Raw genomic sequence first — 25,779 nt, forward strand, 5'->3', positions numbered from 1 at the left:
ACAGAACACTCTTCCATGTCCCTTTGTTTCTCTCAATTCTTAAGTCCTTATAGTATAAGAGGAAAACTAGCTCTGAAAGCCCAAAGAGACAGAGGTTGCTATAGAAAATTCCTTTTTAAAGCAGCAGCCATCAAAAATCTTGAAAGACATTTCAACTCTAGCAAGTTGCTTGATTTTGACAGCAGGAAAGCAATAGAAGTTGGCATACCGTTGTGCCTCCGTAAATGTTTATTGAATGTGAATTAATGAAACAATGGGTCAATAAATCAAGAATGGTATAGAACCATAGAATTTTAGAATTAAACACTGTGTGATCACTCAGTCCATCTGTGTGACTTTGCTAGGAAGGAAAATGAGGCCCAGTGAGGCCCAGGGCAGAGAGCTGAAAAGAGGCTAAGTAGAAACCAGTGCTCAACTCTACTAATTCTGATCACAATGTTTTTCTCTGAGAGGATGAAATATAAAAATAATTTAAAAAGCACAAAAATCTTATGAAATCATTCTAAGTACAAACGTAATGAAAAAGATAAACCGTCAACTGAAGTATGTTTTTCCTTCCTTTAGGCTATTTGTAATACTTTTATCTCTTTTTTTTTTTTTTACTCCATTAACCTTAATAAACCAAAAATTTCCTAGAATTAGAGTATTGGGCATGATGATGTTCTAGTTAAGAAAAGATTTGGTAAAAGCTGATTTCCTAAGAACTGCCAGGATAGTCCTTTACAATGTAGTACTTGCTTTAATAATAATGCTAATAATAACTAATAATTGCCCACCATATGCCAAGCATGAATTCATATACATAGTGGCATGTTTAGGAGAAATTGTCATCATAGAATTGTTGGCTACAGCCCCTAGGAGAGAAAAAAAGACGTTAAAGTAACCTTCACTACAAAGAAAGCCTCTAAAAACTGGCCACATTTTCTCCCTCGGCACTTACTAGAAGGCAGCCAAACTTATCCTTCAACCACTCCTATCATGCTGTCCCTCCTCCAGCCCCCACCATCCATACCTACCTGAGCACTGAGAGACAGGGGTTAGGAATAAGAGAGTCACAAGGTCATAGGCCCTGTGAGAATGTGCTGTTCATGGAGAAGTGTACATCCTTTGTTCAAGCTAATTGGGGAAAGAAACCACTTATTATAGAATCGCGTGTATCTTACTACAGAACCTGAGTATCTCTGCAAAAAAGGAAGGCTGGTGTTCCTGCTGCGTGGCAGTGCATACATCAAACTCATGGACCTGCCCTGTTCCTGTCTCTGGAGAGGAGATGGGGGCTAACGGGCAGGGTAGAAAGAGGTGACACAGGACTGTAGCCTACACTCTCAGTATTTGGTAAAGCCAGGATGCCTACGATTCTGTTGGTCAAGCAGACATTCTGCTTAGGCTGGGGCTTCGGTCAGCGGGCCAGTATTACATACAAAACGGCCACTTTCTACACCAGAGTATTACACTCGTCACATGCTGTGGGGTACTGGCGAAGATTAGTGCTGAAGAATGACGCAGGTTGCCCCAGATGAATCTCTCTCCCTTTGTCTCTCTCTCTTCTTATATTTGGAAAATGCAAGAAGGACCAAGACTTAAGGCCATTGATAAGAAGATGCCTAGATCCATACTAGATTCTCCCCCTCCTCTTCAAGTCAGACTCGGAGATGAGGGATGAAATATATATCAAATGTTTGGTTAAAGTTATAAATTAGCTTGAGTTCCTAATAGCCAAAGTGACCAGAAATTCAGTGATTCTGCCCAAGAGATTGTTAAGAGATGGAAAAAAGAAGTGATAGTGCATGTTTCAAAGCAGCAACCAAAGGAATATGATAAATACATATGTAAATAGTCTTTCATATGTATATACAAAGACTATATGCCATGGATTTCAACTTTTTAATAAATTACTAGACATACATTCTATTATTTAATCCTCACAACTACTTTGTCAGATAGGTTCTAGTGTTGTTGCCTCCATTTACCTATGAGAAAACAGATTTTTAATGTGATTGGTTATTTATCCAAAATGTGAGCGTGGGGTTTGAACCCAAGTGTGTATGGCCCCGTAGCTCACACCCATACGGTCTCTAACTTCATAAATGTTGGTCTCATTGCTATGAGCCCCTTACCTTCCCAGAATTCAATGTTTATACAGAAGCCAGACTTGTCTTTTGGGAATAGATCAAATCTTGTCATTCCCCAGCCTACAAGACTCCAATGGCTTTCCATTGGACATGGAGTAAAATCCAAAAGTCTGACCAAGATTAAGATGGCCCTACGTAATCTAGCCTCAGATCGCATCACATGCTACATTGCCCATTTCACTGCTCAGTGCTCACTGCATTTCTCTCCATTCCTGAAATGAACCAAATATATATATATATATATATATATATATATATATATATATATATATATATATATATTTTTTTTTTTTTTTCCATTTCAGGAGGGTGCACTTTGAGTTCTTTTATGCTCGGGATACTTTTCACCCAGATATTCCCATGAGTGGCTCATCAGCATTCAGGTCTGAGTTTAAATGCCATCTGCTGAGAGAGTTTTCTAGTCACATAAATCAATCTCTGTACCCTAGTCATTCTTATCTCTCATTGGTCTTGTTTATTTTCTCAGTGTCACAGATGACCATTTACTTATTTACGGTTATCTCTACTTCACCAGTCTGATAAGAGTAGAGACTCCGAGGGCCTTGTTTACTGATGTATTTCTAATACCTAGAATACTGCCTCCGAATCATGGGCACCTTATATATAATTGTAAAAGCAGTGATGTCTGAATAAATATGACTTACCCTCTCAATTTCAGTTTCAGTACTAGGTGCTTTATATGTGTGTCTTTTGGATACAATGCTTTCTGTCTAAAGAGCAAAGCCGTGCCATGGCTTTTCAGCATCGCTTCTCTTCTTCTATAGCAAAGAACAGTACTCTACAATCCACACGTTCTTAGTTTATAGTGATCTCAGTACATACTGACTTACTACTTTGCATTATTTTAATAACAAGTAGCAATCCTTCAGAAAAAAAGAAAAAAAAAGCAGGTAAAGCAAAACAAAAACCTTAGCTGAGTCTCCTAAGAACCAGAGGTTATATAAATACATTCCTTCCCACCCTAGCATAATTCTTCATTATACTTCTCACATGTTTATTTACTCCCACCTCTGCTTAAGATACTGGGGATTCCAAGATAAGTTTAGTTCTTCCCTTCTTTTAAGGAATTGCCAATCCTTTTAAAAACACAGTAGACTTTGACTTAGCAGTGTTTCTCCCATTGGTAGGTGTTATGACTTTAAAATGTTTCAGGTCCATTTAACTATAATAAGTAGAAATGTGACAGCCCAGGCCCATTAGTCTTCATTGACTCATGTCACATCTGGAATGCATGAGCATTTGTTTTCTGTTGCAGGAGTAGATGAACCAAGGCATTTCTAGAAAGATATAAATGCAATTTTGTGATCCTCATTAAAGATATTCACTAATAATGATGACGTGTTAGACTGTACAAGGAGACATACACCATTTAGATTTGTCCAGAAGAGTAGTACTAAGTTTCCAAACCTGCAGGGAATCCTATTGTAATATTGCCTAAGGGTGAAACAGATTGGGAATAAAATTTCAGAGATTACCTCCAATTCCTTAATGGCTGGACTCTCTGCTGGGACACATATTAAATAGATATTTGATACATCTACACACTGATCAGATCTCACCAATTCTTTTTTCTTTTTTCTTTCAGGCTTCATTTTTCCAATTAACAGATGCAAAGTAGCTTATCCAGATGTTTATCTCTTAAGAAAAGTGCCATGATATCAAAATGTTTTGTTTGTAATAATTAACTCAGATGTAATAGACATACAAAAACCGTCCCTTACAATTCTTAGAAGAGATTCTAACTCACAGTAATCTAGAATCTGTTACAAGAGGACTCTTACACTTTAATGTATACCTGAATCACCTGAGGGATCTTGTTCAAATACAGATTCTGTATCAGTAGTCAGGGCGGGGGTCCTGAGAATCATGTTTCTCACAAGCTCTAAATGATGCCAGTGATGCTGTCCCCTAGACCACACTTTGAGTAGCAGGTGTTAAGAGGTTTTTTTTTAGCAATTCAATTTTAACTAAAACTTTGCTCATCCCTGTGAAGTTCTCTTCCACCCTGTTTTTGCCTTCTGAGATGTGACTATTTGTGTCTATTGAAAAAAAAATCACATTCTATCATGTCAAACAGTTTGCTCTACAGCCAAAATATTTGGAAAGCTCAAATAATAGATTTTTTAGAGTTACAGGCAGCCTCATTCTGTTTCTAGGGAGAAAGCAGCATGTTATAAATTGGCGTGTGGTTATAGAGACAGATTATTCAGTATACATTGCATAGAGCAAGTTGATAATAAGATGATTTCATACTTGAAATTATTTATTGCATGATCATTTTATAAGTGAGCACTGTCTATAAATACAGAATATCTGTAAATCTGCTATAAATATAATTGCATTCTTGTAATTATGTATTACATAATTTACTTCTTTATTAAGTAATCATTGTTTGGCACATAAAGAAATCATAGGTTTATGTGGAGATTCTTTGTAGTGTGTATTCACTAAGCTATGTTTTTATTTTTACCGTGTGACTGGTTTCCTCCAGATTATAAGATGCTAGATTGTCATAGATTCTACTGTTGGGAGTTGAGTCTGAGGCAGGCCCAGAAATTGCAGTATTGCACAGTTGGTGAATGCCAGATTATTTGTTTATTACTTTCCCTGTGTATCATGTGATCTGCACAGAATTGACTGGCCCAGACACAGAGATGACAGGCAGCCCAGACAGGCAGAGAGTGGCCCATGTGGTTTCTGACACCTGCAGTTATTTAAACAAATGCAAATCAGTTGCACAATCGAATTGGAAAATTGTTGTACTAGAGTTTGGGATCATATATATATATATATATATATATATATATATATATATATATATATATAAATAAATAAATAAATAAATAAATATATAAATATATAAATATATATATGAATAAATATATATATATTTTTTTTTAATATATTCTACTTTAAGCTGCATTTAGTTTTCGGACATGAAGTAAAGGCTCATTTCATGGCAATATCTGGGAAATGAGGAAGAGTATGAAATTGCAATCAGGAGGGCAAGGGTTTATTTTGATTCTATTCCAATTAGTTATGGGACCATAATTTTATTTGTTGGGCCCTCAGTCTCTTTATCTAATAAATGAAGGTAGTAGACTAAGTAGTATCTAAGTCTTCTTTAGCTTTCATATTTAATGGCTTCACATATGCTATCATTAAAAGTATATCTATTTTTTAGAGTTTTCTGATGGATGCTTGGCAACTTATTTCCAGATTGGTTGCCTTGAGATGTACCTAAAGTGAAATAAAACCTTGAAGAATGAATATTTTATAAAGCTTGATTTCTTGCTTCAGATAATAAAGGTTAGCCTCATAATTTACATAGGTTGAATCATATTTAGGAATTTTGGAATGTTTTACAACATTGCATCGGGTAGAAAAATCTAAGGCAAGACTGACTACTTTCCCTTTAAAATAATGCTACTTTTTTCCTTATAATTATCAATTGATTGTTTTAATTTCTAAATTACACAGGGTTTGGCAAAGAAAACAGTGCCATTTTCTATTACACTTCTTAAGGACTGAGAATTTCACATGATGTGATTTTCAATAGGTAGACATTCCTTTTCTGTTTTTCTAAACTTGCTTTATCTTTATAGTCAGAGACAGCCAGGCTTGTAATTTAATTTAATAATGTAAACTTCTAGTGTGTACCTTTGTTTAGTCAAGAATGTTTTGGCTAAATATTCATGTGTATTTGACTTCTAAAGTAGAAAAACAAATGAAGCAAGTCTCTACCTCAAATGTCTGTTTTTGTTTGGTGTTTTTTTAAATGTCGATTTTATTTTGTGGTTTGTGTTGGAACACAACCATAGGATCACATAAATATAGTGAAACCTTACAAACCTGTGTGATTGGGTTAGTATACATGAAAAGCAAAAGAATCAAGAATAATAAGGTAGGCCTGTTTCTTGGCATAGGAAAATGGCCTGACATTCTTCATGTATATGGGGGATATGGACTTCTATCTAACCCAAAGGCATCTTTGTCGGTAGGTGGTAGGGTCATTCCCTTGCAGATCCTTCACTTAGTAAAGGGATTCTGTGAACTTGAAAGTTGTGGAAACAGGGTCAAATTAATGAGATTTTAATTCATGTATGGGCAATGGGAAGGGACATTGTTCTGAGAATCAATTTCTATGTGAACTTGGGAAGTCATTTAACCTCTCTTCATCTATCCTTGTCTATAAAGTAGAAATCAGTGACTCTTGGTGTTGAGAAGGATCCATCTCTTCAACCTACCATCCAAAGATTGAACACCTTCTACCATATCCAATTAACTGGTTCTCTTATATAAATTTAAGCCCATTCTGTAACAAGAAATGTGTTTTCTATCAAATGGAATGGATAACATATGAATAACTCTCTTACAAAGTATTTATTATGTTGAGATGTATTTTTCCATAGCTTTCATGCTTTATTTAAACTCTTGATTCTATACAGAATGGACTTCTTCTCATAAAGTCATCTTTCCTGACAGCATTGGAAAATGCTGTCAGATATCTCTTAAGTCTTTCCTTTAGAGTTCTTTATATTACCTTACATAATCTAGAAGCCTTTTGTCATCTTAGCAGGTATCCAAACACATTCCAGCTTGTCCAAGTAGAAGTATAACAGTCATGAGCTAACCAGTGCTAAAACACAGCACCACCCCATCCCTCTTCTAAGTACTTGCATAAGTGTAACCCATGATTACATGGGCCTTTTGGAGTGTCTTGAACATGTTGATTCATGTTCTAAGACCTCTAAAGATTTTACTTTATTTCTGTTGTGTCTGAGAACTCATGTCTCCTCTGCTATTACTTGTTCAGTTGGGTGATTTTGGACCTGAGACTAGGATTAAGGTTTATTAGCATCAAGTTTTACTTTGTTAAAGTCACCTCGCGCAGTCAGCCTAACAAAAATTTATAGAATTCCAATTTTTCCATTGAACTTTACCTCAGAAAATTTGATGAGCAGGAAAGAACTGTGTATTTTCATCTATTAGAGGGATGAAAATTGAATAGGACTAAAACCCAATTGCACCCTATTAAATCTCTTTCTCTAATTGTATAGCAACATAAAGCAAATTAATATAGACTATTAAAGAAATGCTACAATTTGAGCAGTTTATTTTTTAATGGTCTCCATAATTCTACCATAGTATCATTATGATTAGTAATGGAGACTCCCTTCATCTTGCTGTTGATCCATTTATATATTTAGAATATGGTACTTCACTTCAAACAGTTATCCCCATGCAACCTAATATATATGTTTTCTAAATTTTATGAGGTTGCTCTGAAGAGCAAATGGTATTAATGGGTATTACTATACATTGAAACATTTTTAAATGCTGCATAATTTATGTTATTATTGCTATTATTTTAGTTTTTACTAATAAATGTAGCATTAAGAGGAGTAGTGTTTTGTTCATCACCCTAAAGAAAGTACTTTATCAGATAATTGGTTTTGTGCTCAATTATCCATATTATTTAAACTTTTTATTGAAATACAATACTAGGGAATGCACATATCATAAGTGTAGAACTATGTGATTTTTTGCACTCTGAGCACACCCATAGCCAACACCCAGATCAACAACAGGCCATTGCCAGCACTCCAGAAGTCCTCCTCACTAGCCCCGCCTCCATCTCTTCCAAGGCTAGCCATCATCTTGACTTACAACAGTAGAGATTAAAAGTTTTATATAAATGGTTTTAAAGATTTTATAGAGATGGACTCATAAGTACATTCTCTTTTGTGTCTGGCATTTTTTAGGCAATATTATTATGAGATTTGTCCATATTTTTGCATGTGGTTGTAGGTAATATATTCTCACGCTGTTTCATTTTCCGTTGTGTGACTATACCCCAATTTATTTACCAATTCTACTGTTGATTGCATTTCAGTCGTGTGCAGCTTGAGGTTACTATGCATAGTGCTCCTGTAGACATTCTGCTATATCATTCTGATGATCTTTGTGTTCATTTTTGTTGGGTGTATACTTAGAAATGTCATCTCTGGCTCATACGGTAGGCATATGTTCATTTTTAAAAGATACTGCCAAACAATTTCAAAAATGAGTTCCCACTAGTACTATAGGTGAGTTATAGTTGCTCCACATCATCACTAACACTTGGTATTTTTGTACTTTTCATTTTATTTATTTTAGTGGAGTGTACTATTATTTCATTGTGCTTTTACTTTTCATTTATCCGAAGACTAATGAAGATGATTATCTTTTCATATGGTTATCCTTTTATCATGGAGTGTCTGTTCAAGTATTTTGTCTATTTTCCCTGTTGGCTTGGCTCGTTCTTTTTTCTTTTTAATTTATATGAATTATTTACATATCCTGGATATAAGTATTTTTAACATATTTATTGCTGTGGATCAAATTTCTTTTTGATGTTTATTGTGTTAGTGCATTAAAAGTTCACAAGTTATTTGTGACTTAAATTTTCAAATGGACATAGACTGAATCTTTAAGTTTTCAACAGTAAAGCTTATATAACTTTTCATTATGTTGCTTGGTATTTGTATGTGACATAGCATAAAACTCAATGAACTGTACAGTAGCAGACCGAGACTTAGAGGAAATATAGTCATCTTATATTGTGGAAAATAGAATGATTTATGTGTTTTCACAGACTATGCATATTCTTTTTGTGAAAAAGAACATAGCAAAAATATATTTCTTGGTTAGATGCGTGTCTCATTTATGACATTTTAAAGTAATGGCATGTTCAACACAGTGAATTTTTCTAAAACCATGTGGTTGCATTTAATACAAATTTGAATGACCCGTATTTGAAAATAAGAATACAAAATAAATGATGCTATATATTCATTTTTAAGTAATAGGAATATCATAGCATTAAAAGTCATCATCAACACTTACATATCTTAAAATCTCGCCATCTAGTGAATTGCAACCTCTGTTTAATCTGTTTCCCTTTGACTCTGCCATAATTATCTGGCAAACAAATCATTTGTCAGGATGCATTCCAATTTATGCCGACTCAGAATGATATGAGATTACTTGGATAAAATGCTACAGCTTTTTAATTTGACCTCTTCAAGTCCCCACACTTTGTTATTTAATTATTTAAGGGTAGTCACCAGACTGAATTTTAGTCTTGCTTCTGTTACTGACACACTTTCTGAACTGGACAAGTCATTTTAACTCTATGGGCCTCACTTTGTTAATATGTAAATTAAAGGTTTTGCCGAGAGGAAGATCTCTATAACTCAAGTGGCTCAGACCTTTTTTGAATATTCAATGGGGGTGAAAATTTTGCAAATATTTTCAGATAAGTGGTTAACCATATATGATGTATTTTCATGTATATGGACCAGGATGCACTTGACTACCTATCATCAAATGATCAGAGCAATGAGCAGAGAGAAATTAATTGAAAGGAATAGGGGAATGTTATTTTTATTTATTATGGTAACTGTTTTCTAGGGATTTAGATTTATAACATGTAAAATTCCCAAGGGATTGCAGAGTGCCAAACAATGCTGATTGGTCAATTTTCATCTCATCAGCACTCTCAACAGCAATGGATAAAAATTACTGTTTACCTACAGCTTTTCCGAAACCTGGAATTTTCACTTTTTTTTTTCATTGTTTTGGTCAATTTCATGGCTGTGAAATGATTTCTGAACATAGTTTGATTTATGCTTTTTCTTGAAGACTCATTGATTGAGCATCTTCTCATTTATTCATTGGACAGGTATATACCCATTTTTCTTTATATTTTTTGATGAAACTACATTTCTTTTGCCCATTTTTCCATTACTAGTCTTTTCTTTTCCATTATTGATTTATCAGAGTACTGTGTGTATCTGGAATTGTAATCCGTTGTTGATTAATATGGTATGAAAATATTTTCTCCCGATTTTTAAATTCTTACTCTCTTTATGGTATTATTTATGAGCAGGTATTCTTAATTTTAATGTGGTTGAATTTATCAATATTTTATTAGTGCTTTGTAATGCCTGTTTAGTAAAGCTTTATATACTTCGGTATTATAATTTCTTGTTTTACAAAAGTTTTACAGATTCGCCTCACTAATTTACATCCTTAGTCTATGGAGAATTGTTTTTTGTAAACAAATAATGTAAAGATCCAATGCTACTTTATCCATATGGATAACCAATTATCCCAGCACCATTTACTTGTTAATCTATATTTTGTGCACTTATCTTCAATGCTTGACTTGACTTAAATCATTTTCATATATGATTAAATATTTTTTAGTTTGATCATCTTTATTCTCCCCCTACTGTCTATCCTAACACATTATTTTAGTTACCATAATTTTTTATTAAATGTCCATATTTACACAAGAAAGTTTATCTTCTTTCTGTCATATCTTGACCATTTGAGGCTCTTAGTTTTTCCCATAGAAGTTATAAGATCAACTTCTCACATTTATTTAAAAAATTCGTTGAGATTTATATTGGAATTTCATTGAAGCTATAGATCTATATGTTATATGTTGAAAACATTGATTGTCTCCAGGGCATAGAATCCTGCAATCTTTCTGAAATGTCTTATTAAGCCCATTAATTTTTAACATTAATTTGATCTTTCAATTTAGACAACAATATTTGCTAATACCATGCTATTTTCACCCTTATAATCTTTATAATGCTCACATATTTTTCTTGTCTTCCTACATTAGCTAGGACTTCAAATACAGTGTGTTGATAATAGGCATCGTTGTTCTGTTTCTGATCTTAAAGAGAATATTCTAGATTTCACAATGAACTATGATATATACTATGTTTTAGATCATTTATCACATTTATCACTTTGGGCAGGCAAGTTGTGCCTACCAAGTTTGCCAAAAACCTATACAGGCATCATATCATTTTATCCTGAAAGATTAGTATCACTAACCATTTTCAGGATTTAAAAATATGCATGATTGCCCCGAGTGCCGTTAGCAAGTGTACAGGCTAGGATCTAAATTCATGTTTTGACCTACTTTTTTAAAATTATTATTATTATTATTATTATTATTATTAATCTTATTTATTGGGGAAAGGGAACAGGACTTTTTTGGGGAAAAGTGTGTACTTCCAGGACTTTTTCAAGTCAAGTTGTTGTCCTTTCAATCTTAGTTGTGAAGGGCACAGCTCAGCTCCAGGTCCAGTTGCCGTTGTTAGTTACAGTGGGCACAGTCCATCATCCCATGTGGGAGTTAAACCGGAAAACTTGTGGTTGAGAGCCCGCCCTCCAACCAACTGAGCCATCCAGGAGCTCAGCGGCAGCTCAGCTCAAGGTGCGGTGTTCAATCTTATTTGCAGGGGACAGAGCCCACCATCCCTTGTGGGAGTCGAGAAATCGAACCAGCAACCTTGTGGTTGAGAGCCCACTGGCCCATGAGGGAATCGAACTGGCAGCCCTCGACATTAGGAACACTGAGTTCCAACCGCCTGAGCCACCGGGCCAGCCCTGGCCTACTTTTTTAAATCCCTCAGTATATCAGAAATATTTGGATGTGCTGGCTCCCAATATCCAGCTACTTGCTATATTGAGCTGACCAGAGAAGTAGACACCTGGACTGTAGACTTCGACAGACAAGAATTAGATTAGCCTTGGTCACTTCATTATCCCTAAAGACTACTACTGGGCTTATCACGGGAGGTTTTCAGCCAGTAATTTGAGACTATCAATGGCAAGGACCTCTAGTATGGTTTGGGTTCTTTGCTATGACTCTGCCTCAGAATGTGGTGAGTTTGCCTGACCACTAGTCTTCACTAATAGCTTACAGGTAGGCAGTGACTATTCTTCATGGGCTCACTCCGTTGTGAAAGTCTATAGGTGCCCACTGTCTTACTCAGTGCCATGTGTTGCCTACTTAGAGGCACTTATGGCAATTTTTGTGTCCAGAGAGTCAGGTCATTGGGCACTGGTGAGCTGAAACCTTGATTTAATCTCTGATACAAGGACATGAGTTATTTGACTATTAAATTAAAAGAAAAAAAGAAAAGAAAAGAAAAATGAGAGAGGTAGGGAAGGAGGGAGGGGGAAAGGAAGAAAGGCAGGGAGGCAGGGAGGGAAAGAGGGAGGGAGGGAGGGAGGGAGAGAAGGAGAGAGGATGGTGGAGGGAGGGCCGGAGCGAGGGAGGGACAGAGAGTGAGAGAGAGAGAGAGAAAGAGAGAGAGAGAGAGAGAGAGAGAGAGAGAGAGAGAGAGAGAGAGAGAGAGAGAAGACTATTGCCAGCATAAGAGCAAGACTTCTTTTGGTATATGAACCCTCCATTGGGCGTAGTAGAGATGCTATACGACCAGTGAAATGGATTAAGAGTCTCTAGTACCATTTGTAATCATTAAGTTTATGTTTATCAGAAACTGATTCGGAACCATACTGTCTCATTTTTCTTGGCACAACGCCGTCATAGCCCAGGAAGTCAAGGGAGCTTTCGGCTCACACTCTTTCCTTGGTTAAGCTGACTTCATCAGTGGGAGAAGGCTGTTCTTTCCAAATAGCCATATTTCTGTTTCATCTGTCTAGCATCTCGTGGGATTCACATTATCACTTCTAAATATGGTAACAACTGAGATATATAGAAAATGTTGAGACTTCATTTATATGCTAACCCCATGACAATGTGCTGGAATTCTTACCAGTCTCATAAAAGCCAGACCTACCATCTGCTTGGTGAGATCAGGGAATGAATTAACAATCCAGCTGATTCCATTAAGCTTTCTATCACTGCTCCCTTTACCCAGGGAGAAAAAATGCACATGCTCTATAGGAGATCTGTTTACTCCCAGACCAAAATCCATTTTTTTTTTCTTTGCTTTCTCCTCACCAGATAATTTGTTATGGTTTCTTAGTGGTGAAAATATTTGGTTTTTCACTGAGAAGATCTTTAAATATAAATGTCTCACTAAATATTAAAATAATGCCTCAATGGGATAGAGAGAATTTTGCAAACACATCGGAATCCATTATTGCTAACAGAGTAGAAACATCCAATATGCATTTATGGTACCTGATTTGTGCCCTGGAGATATCACAGAGCTACTTTCTCTGATCAGAACTCTTACAGTGACACTTAAAAATTAATTGAATGTCAGCTTTAGCTACCATAGTTGATGGCCCATAGCTGAGGAGGTTTGTTAAATATATACTGCCCCCTATAGTACTGTTGACTCTCTTTAACAGGGCTCTTGTCAAAAATGTTAGACAAAGAGTTAATTTGGGGGCTGATTAATTATTATTTCTGTTGAGATTTGCTGATATACATAGTATATTGCTTTACTTATGCATGTATTTATCTGTTTTTCTCTAGGAAAAGAAGAGTATATTGCCACTTTCAAGGGATCTGAATACTTCTGCTACGACTTGTCTCAAAACCCCATTCAAAGCAGCAGCGATGAAATAACTCTGTCCTTTAAAACCCTTCAGAGGAATGGACTGATGCTTCACACCGGGAAATCAGCTGATTATGTCAATCTTGCCCTGAAAAATGGAGCTGTCTCTCTGGTCATTAATTTGGGATCAGGGGCCTTTGAAGCACTAGTGGAGCCCGTGAATGGAAAGTTTAATGATAATGCCTGGCATGATGTGAAAGTCACCAGGAATCTGCGTCAGGTAACAGCGCAGTGGATAAGAGAGTAACTGGCTTTGTTTCTCGCTACAGCTGTGTGTGTGGTACTTGAAAACCCCAACAACATAATGTAGGGCTCCTCAGAGTCGCTTATAAATTAGCTTTTTCTTCTGTTGAGATGAATCTTCCTGCCATACTTGAGCAGGGGCATATCTAGAAAGTTCTGGGGGCCCAAAGTCTATTTTGATACAGCGACATATGACAATTTCCCCGAGGGCTGCGAGGATATCTCTGCGACCTGCCCTTCCTGTGATGTGTGTGATTTTGTTGTGTTTTGGATTTTTTTCTTTGTTTGATTTTAAATTACAGTTTTCATGGTGATCATTTGGAAGCATGCACATTGGGGTCATTAAATCACAGTTCCTTTTTTGTAGTCAAAAAAACGATGTATTTGTGATTTGGGATTGTATCGATTCCCTTCTCCCTCCCCACCCCCACCTCTGAAACGGGAACAAGAAAAGTTCCTGAGGGGAAAAATGACTTTGGGAGTTTACATATCTCCTGAAGAGTCTGTTTATGAATATATTTTTATTTTTAGCACAGACACTTTAAGTTAAACCCCAAATGACTCTGGAGAGACCAGTTCATCTTCTAGGTAACCATTTGTATTTAATCGTATTAAAAAATTTCTTACAAATGTCTATATACTAGGAAAATACCAATTCTTTAGTAATTGCATGGGTCCATAGGTCCACATATACTATATGTTTTTAACTGAGACATTATTACAGTATATATATATGTACATATATATATGTATACACACACACAGATGAAAGTGAGTAGATTGTCCTTATTAATTGAACATTCCGAGTTTTGGTTACTATTTGAAACTTAATGATATTACAATGTATCATTTTGTGAAATGTTGACAGTGACTAATTTTTCTGCAGTACATGCTGATCTCAAACTAATATCCTTAACATATTTGTTGTTTTTCTGAACAGTTGCAGAATGACCGGATTGTCTCTGGTTTTCCTTTACTAAAACAGCCCTCTCTTTCTGAGCTGTTAACTGTCTAATCTTTTCTTTCCTACTTCTGAAAAGCTTAAACTATCCAAGGTAGAGAACCAAAAAAAAATTTTAGGAGTGCAGATATAGTCTAGCTAAGGTAGACAAGTAAAACTGAAGGATTCTAGAGACCCCCCACCCCCACCCCACCAAAGAATTTTCAGAGGCCTTATTGGCATGGGAGCGACCCTGCATGCTTCCCACCTGCGTTGGGAGACGGCTGCCCACCATCATTGTAGACCACGGATTTCCTATAAGTCTGTCTCTTTGGTTTTACTTTTCATTTCTTCTCTCAGATACTTACCAAGAGACCGGAGGCTCATTTGAGAGAAGCACAGAAGGAAGGGTGGGGCTTAAGGAGCCCACTTTCTAGATTTGCCTTTGCTCAGGTTGTAAACCAAACTGTGAATTTATAGTTCAAAGGAAACTGCAGTTATACAGCTGGGGTGCATGTGTGGCAGGACAGATTAAAAACAAATCCATTCTACTCATTTTATGTGTCAGGATCTTTGCTTTGTTTCATTGCAGTAAACTGTGACCCTAAAGTCCATCAATATGACCGAAGGAAGTTTTGGAGTTGAGGAGGAGTCCTTGTATGCTGTAAAATTGAGTAGTAGGGCAATGCCAACTGCTTCCTATGAATTTGCTGGGGCTGGGGAGGGTCAGGGTGGGGGAGGGTGGCAGTGGTTAGCTGATGAGCTTTAGGCCTTTGAATCCCTTTTAAACTTTTTAAATGTCTGTCAGATGTACTCAGGGAGACAAAGGAAACGTTGCCATATATCCGTTTCTGTCTAGTAGCAAGCTATGAACAATACTGTCAGGAAAAAATTACCTCTGTGGGAGGCCTATTTGTTAGTCTGCTTTTTTCTTGTAAAATTTTTTTGCCCTTTTTCTATGTTACTAACATGCTTAATAACTAACATGTCATTCATGGAATGTTTCATTCTACTAACCGTTACCTGAATCAAAAAATGTACTAACATGGTAGAGACCATCATATTTTTTAAGTAACTATCGTTATTCTGTTCACAGTTTTTAATTTCCTTTCTCCCCCCTTCTCCACAAAGCACTCAGGCATTGGACACGCTATGGTAAACAAACTACATTGTTCGGTAGATATCATTCTAATTGTTTCTTATTTTGGGTTTGCCGTGTGTTTTCTTTCTTTCTTTTAACTGTAGACATCATTAACAAAAGAGGAACTGCGGTTGGTACTCTTCTGCTTACTTTGACCTCCTTCTTTTCATCTGTTGTTGACCTTCTTATTTTTTACCTGTTCCTGTCAACTTCCGTTTTCCAACTCACCTGTAGGGGCATCGTTAACGTTTCGAACGTTTTGCATCCAGCTGTGGTTAACACGGGATAAGACAAAATGGTGGCTGGCCTGAGTGACCGCAGGCTCAGCCAGTCTCTAACCATTCATGATGCATGGCATGCACTCTTGATTTGGGAATGTTGGAGATGCCACACCCACTCATCTTTCCGTCATCACAAAGCAGTTGTTTTTTCCTTTGGGTCTCCCTGTTTCCTTTCCTTTCCTTTATGATCTGTACTGTCCCTCCTGCATGTGCACATCAGTGTGTGCCGCTTCCACTGGTTGTTTTGCCTTCCCTCCCCTTTGGCATGGACGTAGGCACTTGCATGCTGAACAACTGCTGCTCAATAGTGCAAACAGTGACGTTGCTGGAAATAGCTTGTGCCTTTTATGTTATCAAGGTGCTCGTTGTGATTAGTTAATAACAGACGACGAAACTGTACTAATATGTACACCAGCAAAACTAACCTAGGAAGCATTTTACTAACACCATTTTTGTGTCTGCTAAATAACTTTTGAGTTGCCGTAGGGATGATGCTCACACTAGTTCACTAATGAGTTAACTTGCTAACTAGTTCAGATCTCTTAGGGCTAGTCGAATAGAATCCAAGAATAAACCTCAAACAGACATGAAAATGGGTTCCGCCATAGGTCTAAAAATAAAAACCAAACAAACAGAAAAAAGAAAAAAAAAACAACAAAAAACAACAAAAACAAAAAAAAGCAAAAAGCAAAATGAAAAAATAAAACAAAACAAAACACAAAACAGGCATATCCCAGGATTACAGTACGTAGGTCTGAGTATAGCGTGTCCTTTCCCTGTGCTTTGTTATCTAGGTTACAATATCAGTGGATGGGATTCTTACCACAACGGGCTACACGCAAGAAGATTACACCATGCTGGGGTCTGATGACTTTTTCTATGTTGGAGGCAGTCCCAGCACAGCAGACCTTCCAGGGTCACCAGTCAGTAACAACTTTATGGGCTGTCTCAAAGAGGTAAATATCATTGTTACTAGAATTATGCCTAATTCGTGATCTCATCATTTCAGATCTGGACTGAAAGAACCTTTGCTGAAGACCTGGTATTTGTGGAGTCAAATGATACAACTTTAAATTCAATATTCTACTGTTGTTTATATCGGGGGAGGGGGCGGTTCATAGAGCATTATGAACAAATTAAGTTCCTCCTCTTTAGTAGTCTGTCAGTAATCCACAAGTAAGATTTACACGGACAGTTGTGTCTTAGCTAGAAAATAAAATCAATCAGAAAGAAATATTAGATCTCGGGTTAAGCTAAATGCCTTGCTCATTTCTACTTTATTGCCTTAGGTGTTATGTGTATTATGCAGTGGTGACTTCTTTGAGCATTACAGGAAAAAATAAGAAAAATAATTAGGCTACGAGAGAGACTATATAAAAAACAAACAAACTCGAGTCTCTATGATGAAACAATTGTGTTCCTGTAGTTCCAATATGTTTTGAAAGAAGTAAAACTGTTTCATTTCTGATGTGATGAGCTTAGTTAATATTTACCTGAGCAAAACTGTCATTCTGCAAGGTATCAGCAGTTTCAGCCTCGTTCTCAGCTGCCATTTGCTGTTGTAACTCTTGATAGGATTGGAACTTGTTAGGATAAGAGGACAGAAAGATCACAAAGTCCTTGAATTTCAACTTATATGAGTATTTTCCCATAAGAGCTGCCTGTTTTCATTCAGGAACAACACACTTCCTTCTGGCTGCTTTAGGCAGAGGTACAGCTTGCACTGTATGGCTGTAGCGTAATGATGTGGACTTCTAAAATGTAAAGTTTAATGACTCTGAATTTATTAATGGTTAGCTATACGTGGTGTGGGTAAGCAGTGCCATACATTGGTTACTTGTAAAGAAAACATTCTAATCATCTAAACTTGGCTTGGGTAAGCATCCGTGAAAAACAAGCACTGCCTGAGTTATCCTTCCTTGTCTTGCATTTATGTGAACCTAGTGAATGTTACATTTCCCAGTACGTAGCTGTATGTAGAAAAGGCCTAAGGGGGATTAAGAACGCTACAGTTTCAACAAAGACAAGGAGATGTAGTTCTGACAGTCTAACCATACTTTGTGGTGGGAGGGATTAATAACTTTTACTCTTAAAAAATATGCAGTACAACTCAGGACTGTGGACATAATAACATAATTATTATCACTGTAGTTATTATAATAATAGTACTGACATTTTCTGAGCTCTTATTTTGTATGCAACGAGAGATTTATAGATACCATTTCAATATAAGTAGTAATTTTATTATCTGCATTTTTCAGACAGGAAACTGAGGTCTGGAGCAGGTAAGTGTCTTGAGCAAGTTCTCACATAACAAGTATTAAAGACTAGGGCTTAATCAAGGAAGTCTGATTTCAGAGTCTTGTGTTCTCAACCACCATAATATACAGCGTCCCAACAGAAATGTGTGTTAGAGTCCTTGCTATAGAAAATTATACAAACCCTCAACTTTGTTTCAAACTGAAACTGTTTTTAAAATTGTGCGATAGACTGTGAGGAATGAGGTATTAAATTATGTGGCGTGGTTATACCCAATTGAGGTCATAAGGGAGTGAAATGAGTGAGAGATATGGTAGACAAGGAATATATACAGAAGGGTAAGAATGTGAGAGTCTTGAAGGGTGATTATGATTTGGATAAGAAGGGGGTAAAGAGAATATTTCAAGTTGAGGAAAAACATGGTAAAAAATACAAAAGAATTAGATTTCACAAGATATTTGAAACCTCCTTCTGATGATGGGAATTGTGAGTGGGAGCAGAACCACACCCCCAACCACCCAGTCCATTTTCACTATGAATAGACCAACCTACAATCAACCCCGATGCCCTGCTTTAGCCATAGAAAGTTAATCCTGTTATGGACTAGAAAAAGAAAAGGGAATCCATGGATCTGCAGAAGAATCTGGAATTTAGCTAAGGAGCCCTTTTGTGTGTCCTGTAAGAACTTGAGGATATCTGCATTTAATACCTGAGTTCAGATGAATCAGATGAATCTCATTGTCTTCTGGCAGTTCATTATGGATGAGGAAACTTTTTCTGTGTATGAAGCTGCAGTGGATTGCCTTAATCTAAGATTACAGTTTCAGATTAAACTATACTTCAGATTAATGTCTTTAATGTTTAAATGAAAATGAGTAGTCCATATATACTTTAGAGCCCTTTTCAATTGGTCTTTCAAACACGCATACACACACGTAAAAAGAAGTCAGATGGTCTCCCCTATAACATTTAATTGGTAGCTACTGTGTCCATATAATGGGGATTCACCAAGTTGTTATCTTTCTATGTTTTGAATAGATATCACTCCTCTTTATTGGTTGGGCACTTCCAACATCTTTCTTCTACAGCCTAGGGTATGTGTTTGGAACAAGTCCTGCCAGGTTTTTTTGTTTTGTTTTGTTTTTTCTTTCTGATGTGTAATCTTTTTCACTTTATTTCTTCCATACACACTAGAGAGTGGAAAGATACAGGCACGATCATCCTATAAATCAAAACAGACCTCACTGGGCTTTTAGATAGCGTATAATTTCCATCCATGTTTGAATTACTATCTATTCCGAATGCTCTGCTCTTCTTACCTCTGGAATGAAATTGTGACAAAGTATCAGAGATTTTGAGTAAAATCACTTTGTTTCAGATAAGTGAGCTTTGTAGACTTACTGAAAAAAGAGGAACATGCCCAATGTCCGCATTTCTCTCCACACTAATCCTATGTAAGCCTTCCTTTACTCTCTCTTGGGCTTTCTGCCCTGCAGCACATTGCATATATAAAACCTTAATTATGATTTCATTCATGGTGCATAACATATTTATTTTCAATCTAGTATGTAATCCCTTTTAGGATGAGCAGTCGTAGGGGAGATACAACACCTTGTCTGAAGTCACAGAAGAAACTTTGGAGTGTTAGAATAGGAAAGATCCTGGGAATCATGCTCCAAATCCAACCTCCTTGTTCTGGAAATGGGGAAGCAGATGTACAGGAGTTACTTGACCCACACAAGAGCAGTGAATGGGTAACCGGGTTAGAGCACAGAATACTGTCCGATAAAGTACAGTACGTGGATGGCTGGCTCTGTTTCGTTTTAAACAGTGGCGCTCAAGAAACAGAACTAGAGCTGGCCTACCACTGTTGTATCTTCGCATCTTTATTCCTTAGGTGTTAAAGTGAAAAAGGGAGTTACTCTAGATAATGAAACAACCCATAATCGAATGTTCATTTAGAAGCACTTAGGGCTGTCCCACTATGGCGTTTGATCATGCCTATTTGAAATGAGACTGGACTTGCATGTAAAGCAACCGATCCTCAGTGAGAAAATTATTATTATTTTTTTAGTGACTATCAGATTTCAAAATAAAGTTTACCAAAACCTGAATTTCATATATTACACTTTATTTAAATGAGAGAGAACGTTGAATGGCCAGGGATGTGTAAGAGGGGAACAAAGTAATTGTGTTTTCCCCCAAATTTATTTTCATCATAAGTAAATGAAAAAGCCTTTGGAGAAACGTTTGAGCTCACCGAAAATGAATTTTAAGGATATAAATTTGAGAAAAGTTAAAGGAAAAATTGTAAATAACAAATGACTATTGTATGCAACCCACATCTATAAAATTCCTAGAGGACAATAGGTAGAATTACTGAAAAGAGAGGAACCTGCCATGTTCATTCTCATTGCATCTCTCTTAACAATAAACCCATGTAAGCTCTTCCTTAACTCTAACTTGGGCTTTTTAAATCTGATTTTTATAAAAACAATACTTATCATGCATTGGCAGACACATTTATTTATATGTGAATTGCCATTTTGGTAATGAGTAAAAGCTGAAATATATGCTGCTTAAAAATTATTGATCATTTTAAATTTATTTTTTCCAAGAAGTAGTTTTTGAGTGGCTACTACAACAGGCGAGGGAATTGGTGCATCCTGAAGAAGGATAAATCATGGCATCTAAGTGAGCTGTTCGGAGCTATTTAAGGACACTTGCAGCCCATTTGCTGTAGAATACTTGGAAAACAGTGTTCTGTATAAAAGTATAACAGCTGATTCCTAAGATGGTCATTAGAGATATTTTTTTTTCTAAATCTTCAAAGATAGATGAACATCTCATTAATATATGTTTCTTCCTCAATATTTTGACCATGTGGGCTCGGTGCTGTTAGTAAATGAATTACAGGAAGGGTCGTGCTGCTCCCTCATTAATTTTGTCTTGGCATCTACTCCTGCTATATGCATTTCTTTGTGCCTCCAAAATGCTTTGAAACACCTATTTCCCTCCTGCAGAGTGAAGATTATTTAACATAGTTTGTTAGTAGGGAACTGAAACTGAAGAGGTAGGAAAGGATTGTATTCAATAAAACAACCTAACATCCTTTATTTGAAGTTTCTTTATAGCCCTATGTACCTGCTGGGGTTGTTTGAGGCAATTAAGAATACTGCTACTAAAAGTTGCTTGGGATGAGTCTAAGGAAGAATTCTAGAGGAAAGAAAAAAAAAGTAAGTAAGTAAGTGAAGTGCTAGGGGGAATTAAATCCCTACTGAAAATTTCATCAATCTAATTAGATCAGCTCAGGCTTTAATTACACTGAAAAACTTTCAGCACTGAAAATTTGGAAATTGGTCTATGAGGTGGATGAGGTTCACAAAATATCATCTTATGTAAGCATTTTCCTCCACTGTGAAGAATAGTTGATTCCTACCTGTTGTGATCATGGTCTCCTCTGCCATACGCAGTGGAAGCATTAAAATTCCCACAATGCACCAGTATGAACACTGGGAAAGAGGTGTGATATTTCCATTGTTTAAATACCCCTTAATTTCTATCTTTCTTCTTTTGGACAACAGAGAACTCTAGAACATTGTCAAGGCTTCTCAAATTACCCCTTCTGTGGTAGAACTAGCTTATCAAATACAAGTCCTCAGGTATCCTTCTGTTCCGTCTTACTTTCCTCATTGCTCAGAGAGGAGTGGAGTCCCTGTCATTTACATATAAGAACAAAAAGCCATGGCAGCATTTGCATTTCAAGTTAATTTTCCAATTTTGAAATGAAAGGCTTAGTGACTTATTTGAGAAATGTGACCTAGCAGGAATGTTGGAGGGTAAGGAGATGTCACTGATGTCTATAAATCATGAAATGTGGGAGGAGGGAGGACTTCTTTAATTCAGAGGACTTCTTCATATAGGCTCCAAAGTGAAGACTAAAAACATTTCTCCCCAGGTCTTCATTTCCTCCAGACTCTTCCTTGTTGGGGTTTCTGTCACCTATAGATACTTTCCACCTTTTCTCTCTTATTATGTTATCACAGTTTGTATATGGGTAGGTAGCATTTTACAGTTTACTTACTATAACTTTTCCACAAACTTTTTTCACTATTCAGGAAAAATAATCGATTTATGCATTCCTGTCTCACTTCTTCCTAGACATTGACCATACCGATACCCATATTTTTACTCACCATATTATTATATTGCTAGGAAGAATGCTACCTTAATTATTTTTGGCAAAATGTCCTCACTTGAATTACCCATTGTAAGATAGGTTTTGATAATGCTCCCCAAAATTAATAGACTGAAAAAAAACACACAAAGGAATTCCCACAACACAAGGACTCATGCATTGACTCTGGGCTGTCTTCAGAGAGGCAGGCTCTTGGATTAACAATTCATAGGAGAGGCTGGTTTAGTCCAGCTGGAGAGGAGACAAATTGGCCTACAGTGTTTTGAGCAGAATTCCTGCTCTAGAAAAAACATAAAATTTCTCCGTCTGATTTAAAACACTGAAGATGGCAGTTTGCTTTTAAAACTTCGAGAAAAGAAGCTGGAGTTTTGTGGGAATGTCAAAGAATTTGACAAATTTTTATGTGCCACTAACTTGATTTATTATAGGTTCTGCCTACTTTCTTTCAGATCTTCTACATACTGGACTGTGTTTTAAGTCTTCTGCTGTAATAAAGTGTCAGCACCAAAAATGCAAGCAGAGGCCAATTATCTTTGCTGCCTTTCATTTGGAGGACAATAGACCACAGCTTTTTAAAACTTAGAAATCTCTGTTTCCTTTTTTAATGGTGTTTTCTCAGGAACCCCTGTGAGGTAATGGTGATAATAGTAAAATAATAATAATAACACCATTATGTAACCAAGGACCCTGAGATCTCAGCAGAACACAGGCCTCTGAATGGTGGGGTTCGACCCTGACCTTGTTTTTCCATCCCTGAGTTGAGCATTCCTGCCAGTAGAGCATGCTGCCTGAATCAAATCATCCAAACAAACCCCAATGATAAACAAGTAAACTGCGATACTTATGTAATTATGCCGATGATACTAGGCATTACACAAAGGGATATTAAAGTCAGAGCTATTGATGAAAGAGTAAAGGAGTTGCTATATCACAGAGTAGTAATAATAATATATTAAGCATTTTCTGTTTCTCATATAATGTCTACAACATCCAGTGAGTTATCGAATAGGCATGTGCCCAGAGTCATCAATAACACAGCAAAAATAACAAGTACTTTAAAAAAAAAATAAACTAATGGAACCACGTGAAACAATTTAATATGCAGTATTTCAAACATAGCAGTAAGGGAGTCATAGAAGGAAAAAAAACACAATTTGTGTGTGTGTGTGTGTGTGTGGGTGTGTATGTGGATTTATAGCGTTTTATTTTTAATACTTCTTTTATTAATATATGTCAAAGAGAGGTCCCCATTTTTTCAGTGCTTTGTATATTCAAAGGTAGCTCTCAGAGCATAACAATAGTTACACACTAGTACTATCCCTATTTAACAAATGAGAACATGGAGACAGGAGGTAACTGACTAACTAGGTAACGAACCTAGTTACCTAGTAACTAGGAAAAACAATTACTAAGTAGGTAACAGAGCCAAGATCTGAACCTGAATAATCTGACCTTTAGCTGATAGCTGATAACTAATAATCCTTGCCTTTAACTGCTATTGTATTTTACGTCCTCTACTCATAGAGTAATCTCTTTTTTCTTTCTTGTTCTCAATATTTTTATAAAGGTAAAATTAGATGAAATGGACTTTATACGAACTTTGAGCTGAAAGTTGGAACAAAAATGTAGCCTAGGTTGCTAGAGTATTGGAGAAAGGGGTATCCAAGGTGGAGGGGAAGGAGTGGTAGCTATTTCTTAGATGCATGAGTTTCCAGTGAGATTTTTTTTTTTTTCTCCCAATGTTCTAGCTGGCACTGAAATGTTACCTCTGTGATCCTTTTTTTCTCTTCTCAGGGCATAAATAAGATAATAATGCTTGTCATAAATTCCTATACTCTGTAGCCAGCCGTATGAACAGAGATGCACATAAACCACATTTGGAAGTACTTTCTAGATTTCTATAAAGTGTTGGCTTCATACGTTGCTAAGAATAAGTTTACTTCTGTGCGTTGTAGCCTTAGGGGCATGGGAAATAAGCAATTGGGGCAGAAACTAGGCATTTTGCCATACACACTCCTCTTCAAGATTGGGTGCAGGGAGTCCCATCTGCTCAGGTCCCCAAGGAAGTGAAACTCAGCTCTCTAGTCTACAAAGCATCTGGTGAGTCCTTGTCTGGAATTCAGCTTTTTGAACATAGCAAATTCCCTTCCCGGGGACCCACAGATTTTTTTTTATTCCCCATCATTTTTAGCAGATGCCCCATAGCCTGGAACTATATCAGCAGTTGGTAGTGCTTTCAAATATCAAGCTACCATAACATGGCTTAGTAGGGGGTTCAATGGCATTTTCATTCTGAGGACTTGATACATTTTATAGTATATGACATTTCCTAGCCCAGCAGAAAGCAGTCATGAATAATGTCTAAGACTGAACATTTCCTCTTAATTTCAGCCCCCACTAGAGTATCTTGTTTAAATCACTCCATTTGCTTGTGTATTAACATTGTTCGTGTGTGCAGTCAGTGAGCCAGCATTCATCTATACCTACGATGTGCTGGGCTCTGTACTAGACTCTGGAGACACATAGATAAGTGAGAGAATGCACAAAGGAATCAGGAAGGAAAGCCTGACAAAGAAACAGAAAATTACAATACAAGTTCCTAAAGGTAGGTATGAAAAATTGCTCTAGAAATACAGCAGAAACTGAATAATTCTGCCAGAGGAAATCAGTAATACTTTCAAAGAGAAGGTGACAAAATAATAGGAGTTATCCTTTCTGTTTCTCTTTGTTCAGCCCTATAATGAGCATGTTATTATATGGGAAAGAAGCACATTGAATTAGTTCCATTCTCAGAATTGGAAAATAATAGGAAAGATTAAATGGCATAAAGGATTAGAAAAAAACATATGAATAAAGAGAAATTAAAAAGCTCCCTAGAAATACAAGTTTGTGCTTCACCAAGTTTGACCCATATTTTAAAAATCTGAAATCCATCCAGAACAAGTAATATTTTGAATTTCATCTTAATTTCTATAATGAGAGGATGTACTTTTGTGTTTAGTTCTTTGGATTGAGTGCTATGTTTGGAGAAAATTATTCCTGTGCATGGTAATTGGTCCTTTTTTTCCCCCCAGGAGAATCATCACTATTGAAATACATTTAAAACAAATTAGTTACTTTAAAATTAAAATAATAGTTATTTAGAAGCATGTGATTGTAAATAATAGGAAAGTGCATTTT

At 36.4% G+C, this 25,779-nt stretch overlaps 1 protein-coding gene across 12 annotated transcripts in view; it reads left to right on the forward strand.

Moving 5' to 3' along the window:
* NRXN1 (neurexin 1) overlaps positions 1-25,779 on the forward strand; it is a 1,108,907-nt gene that overhangs the window by 436,842 nt on the left and 646,286 nt on the right. For 9 of the 12 annotated variants that reach the window (XM_081069306.1, XM_081069308.1, XM_081069310.1 and 6 more), the window contains 2 exons: positions 13,456-13,757; positions 16,937-17,098. In XM_081069306.1, coding sequence (XP_080925432.1) covers positions 13,456-13,757; positions 16,937-17,098 — 464 coding nt within the window. Of the gene's footprint in view, positions 1-13,455; positions 13,758-15,851; positions 15,897-16,936; positions 17,099-25,779 lie in introns of all 12 variants that reach the window. The other 3 variants (XM_081069302.1, XM_081069305.1, XM_081069291.1) reach the window with 2 other exon arrangements.

This window comes from Rhinolophus hipposideros (genome assembly GCF_964194185.1).
Source record: "Rhinolophus hipposideros genome assembly, chromosome: 12".
Taxonomy (NCBI): Eukaryota; Metazoa; Chordata; class Mammalia; order Chiroptera; family Rhinolophidae; genus Rhinolophus; species Rhinolophus hipposideros.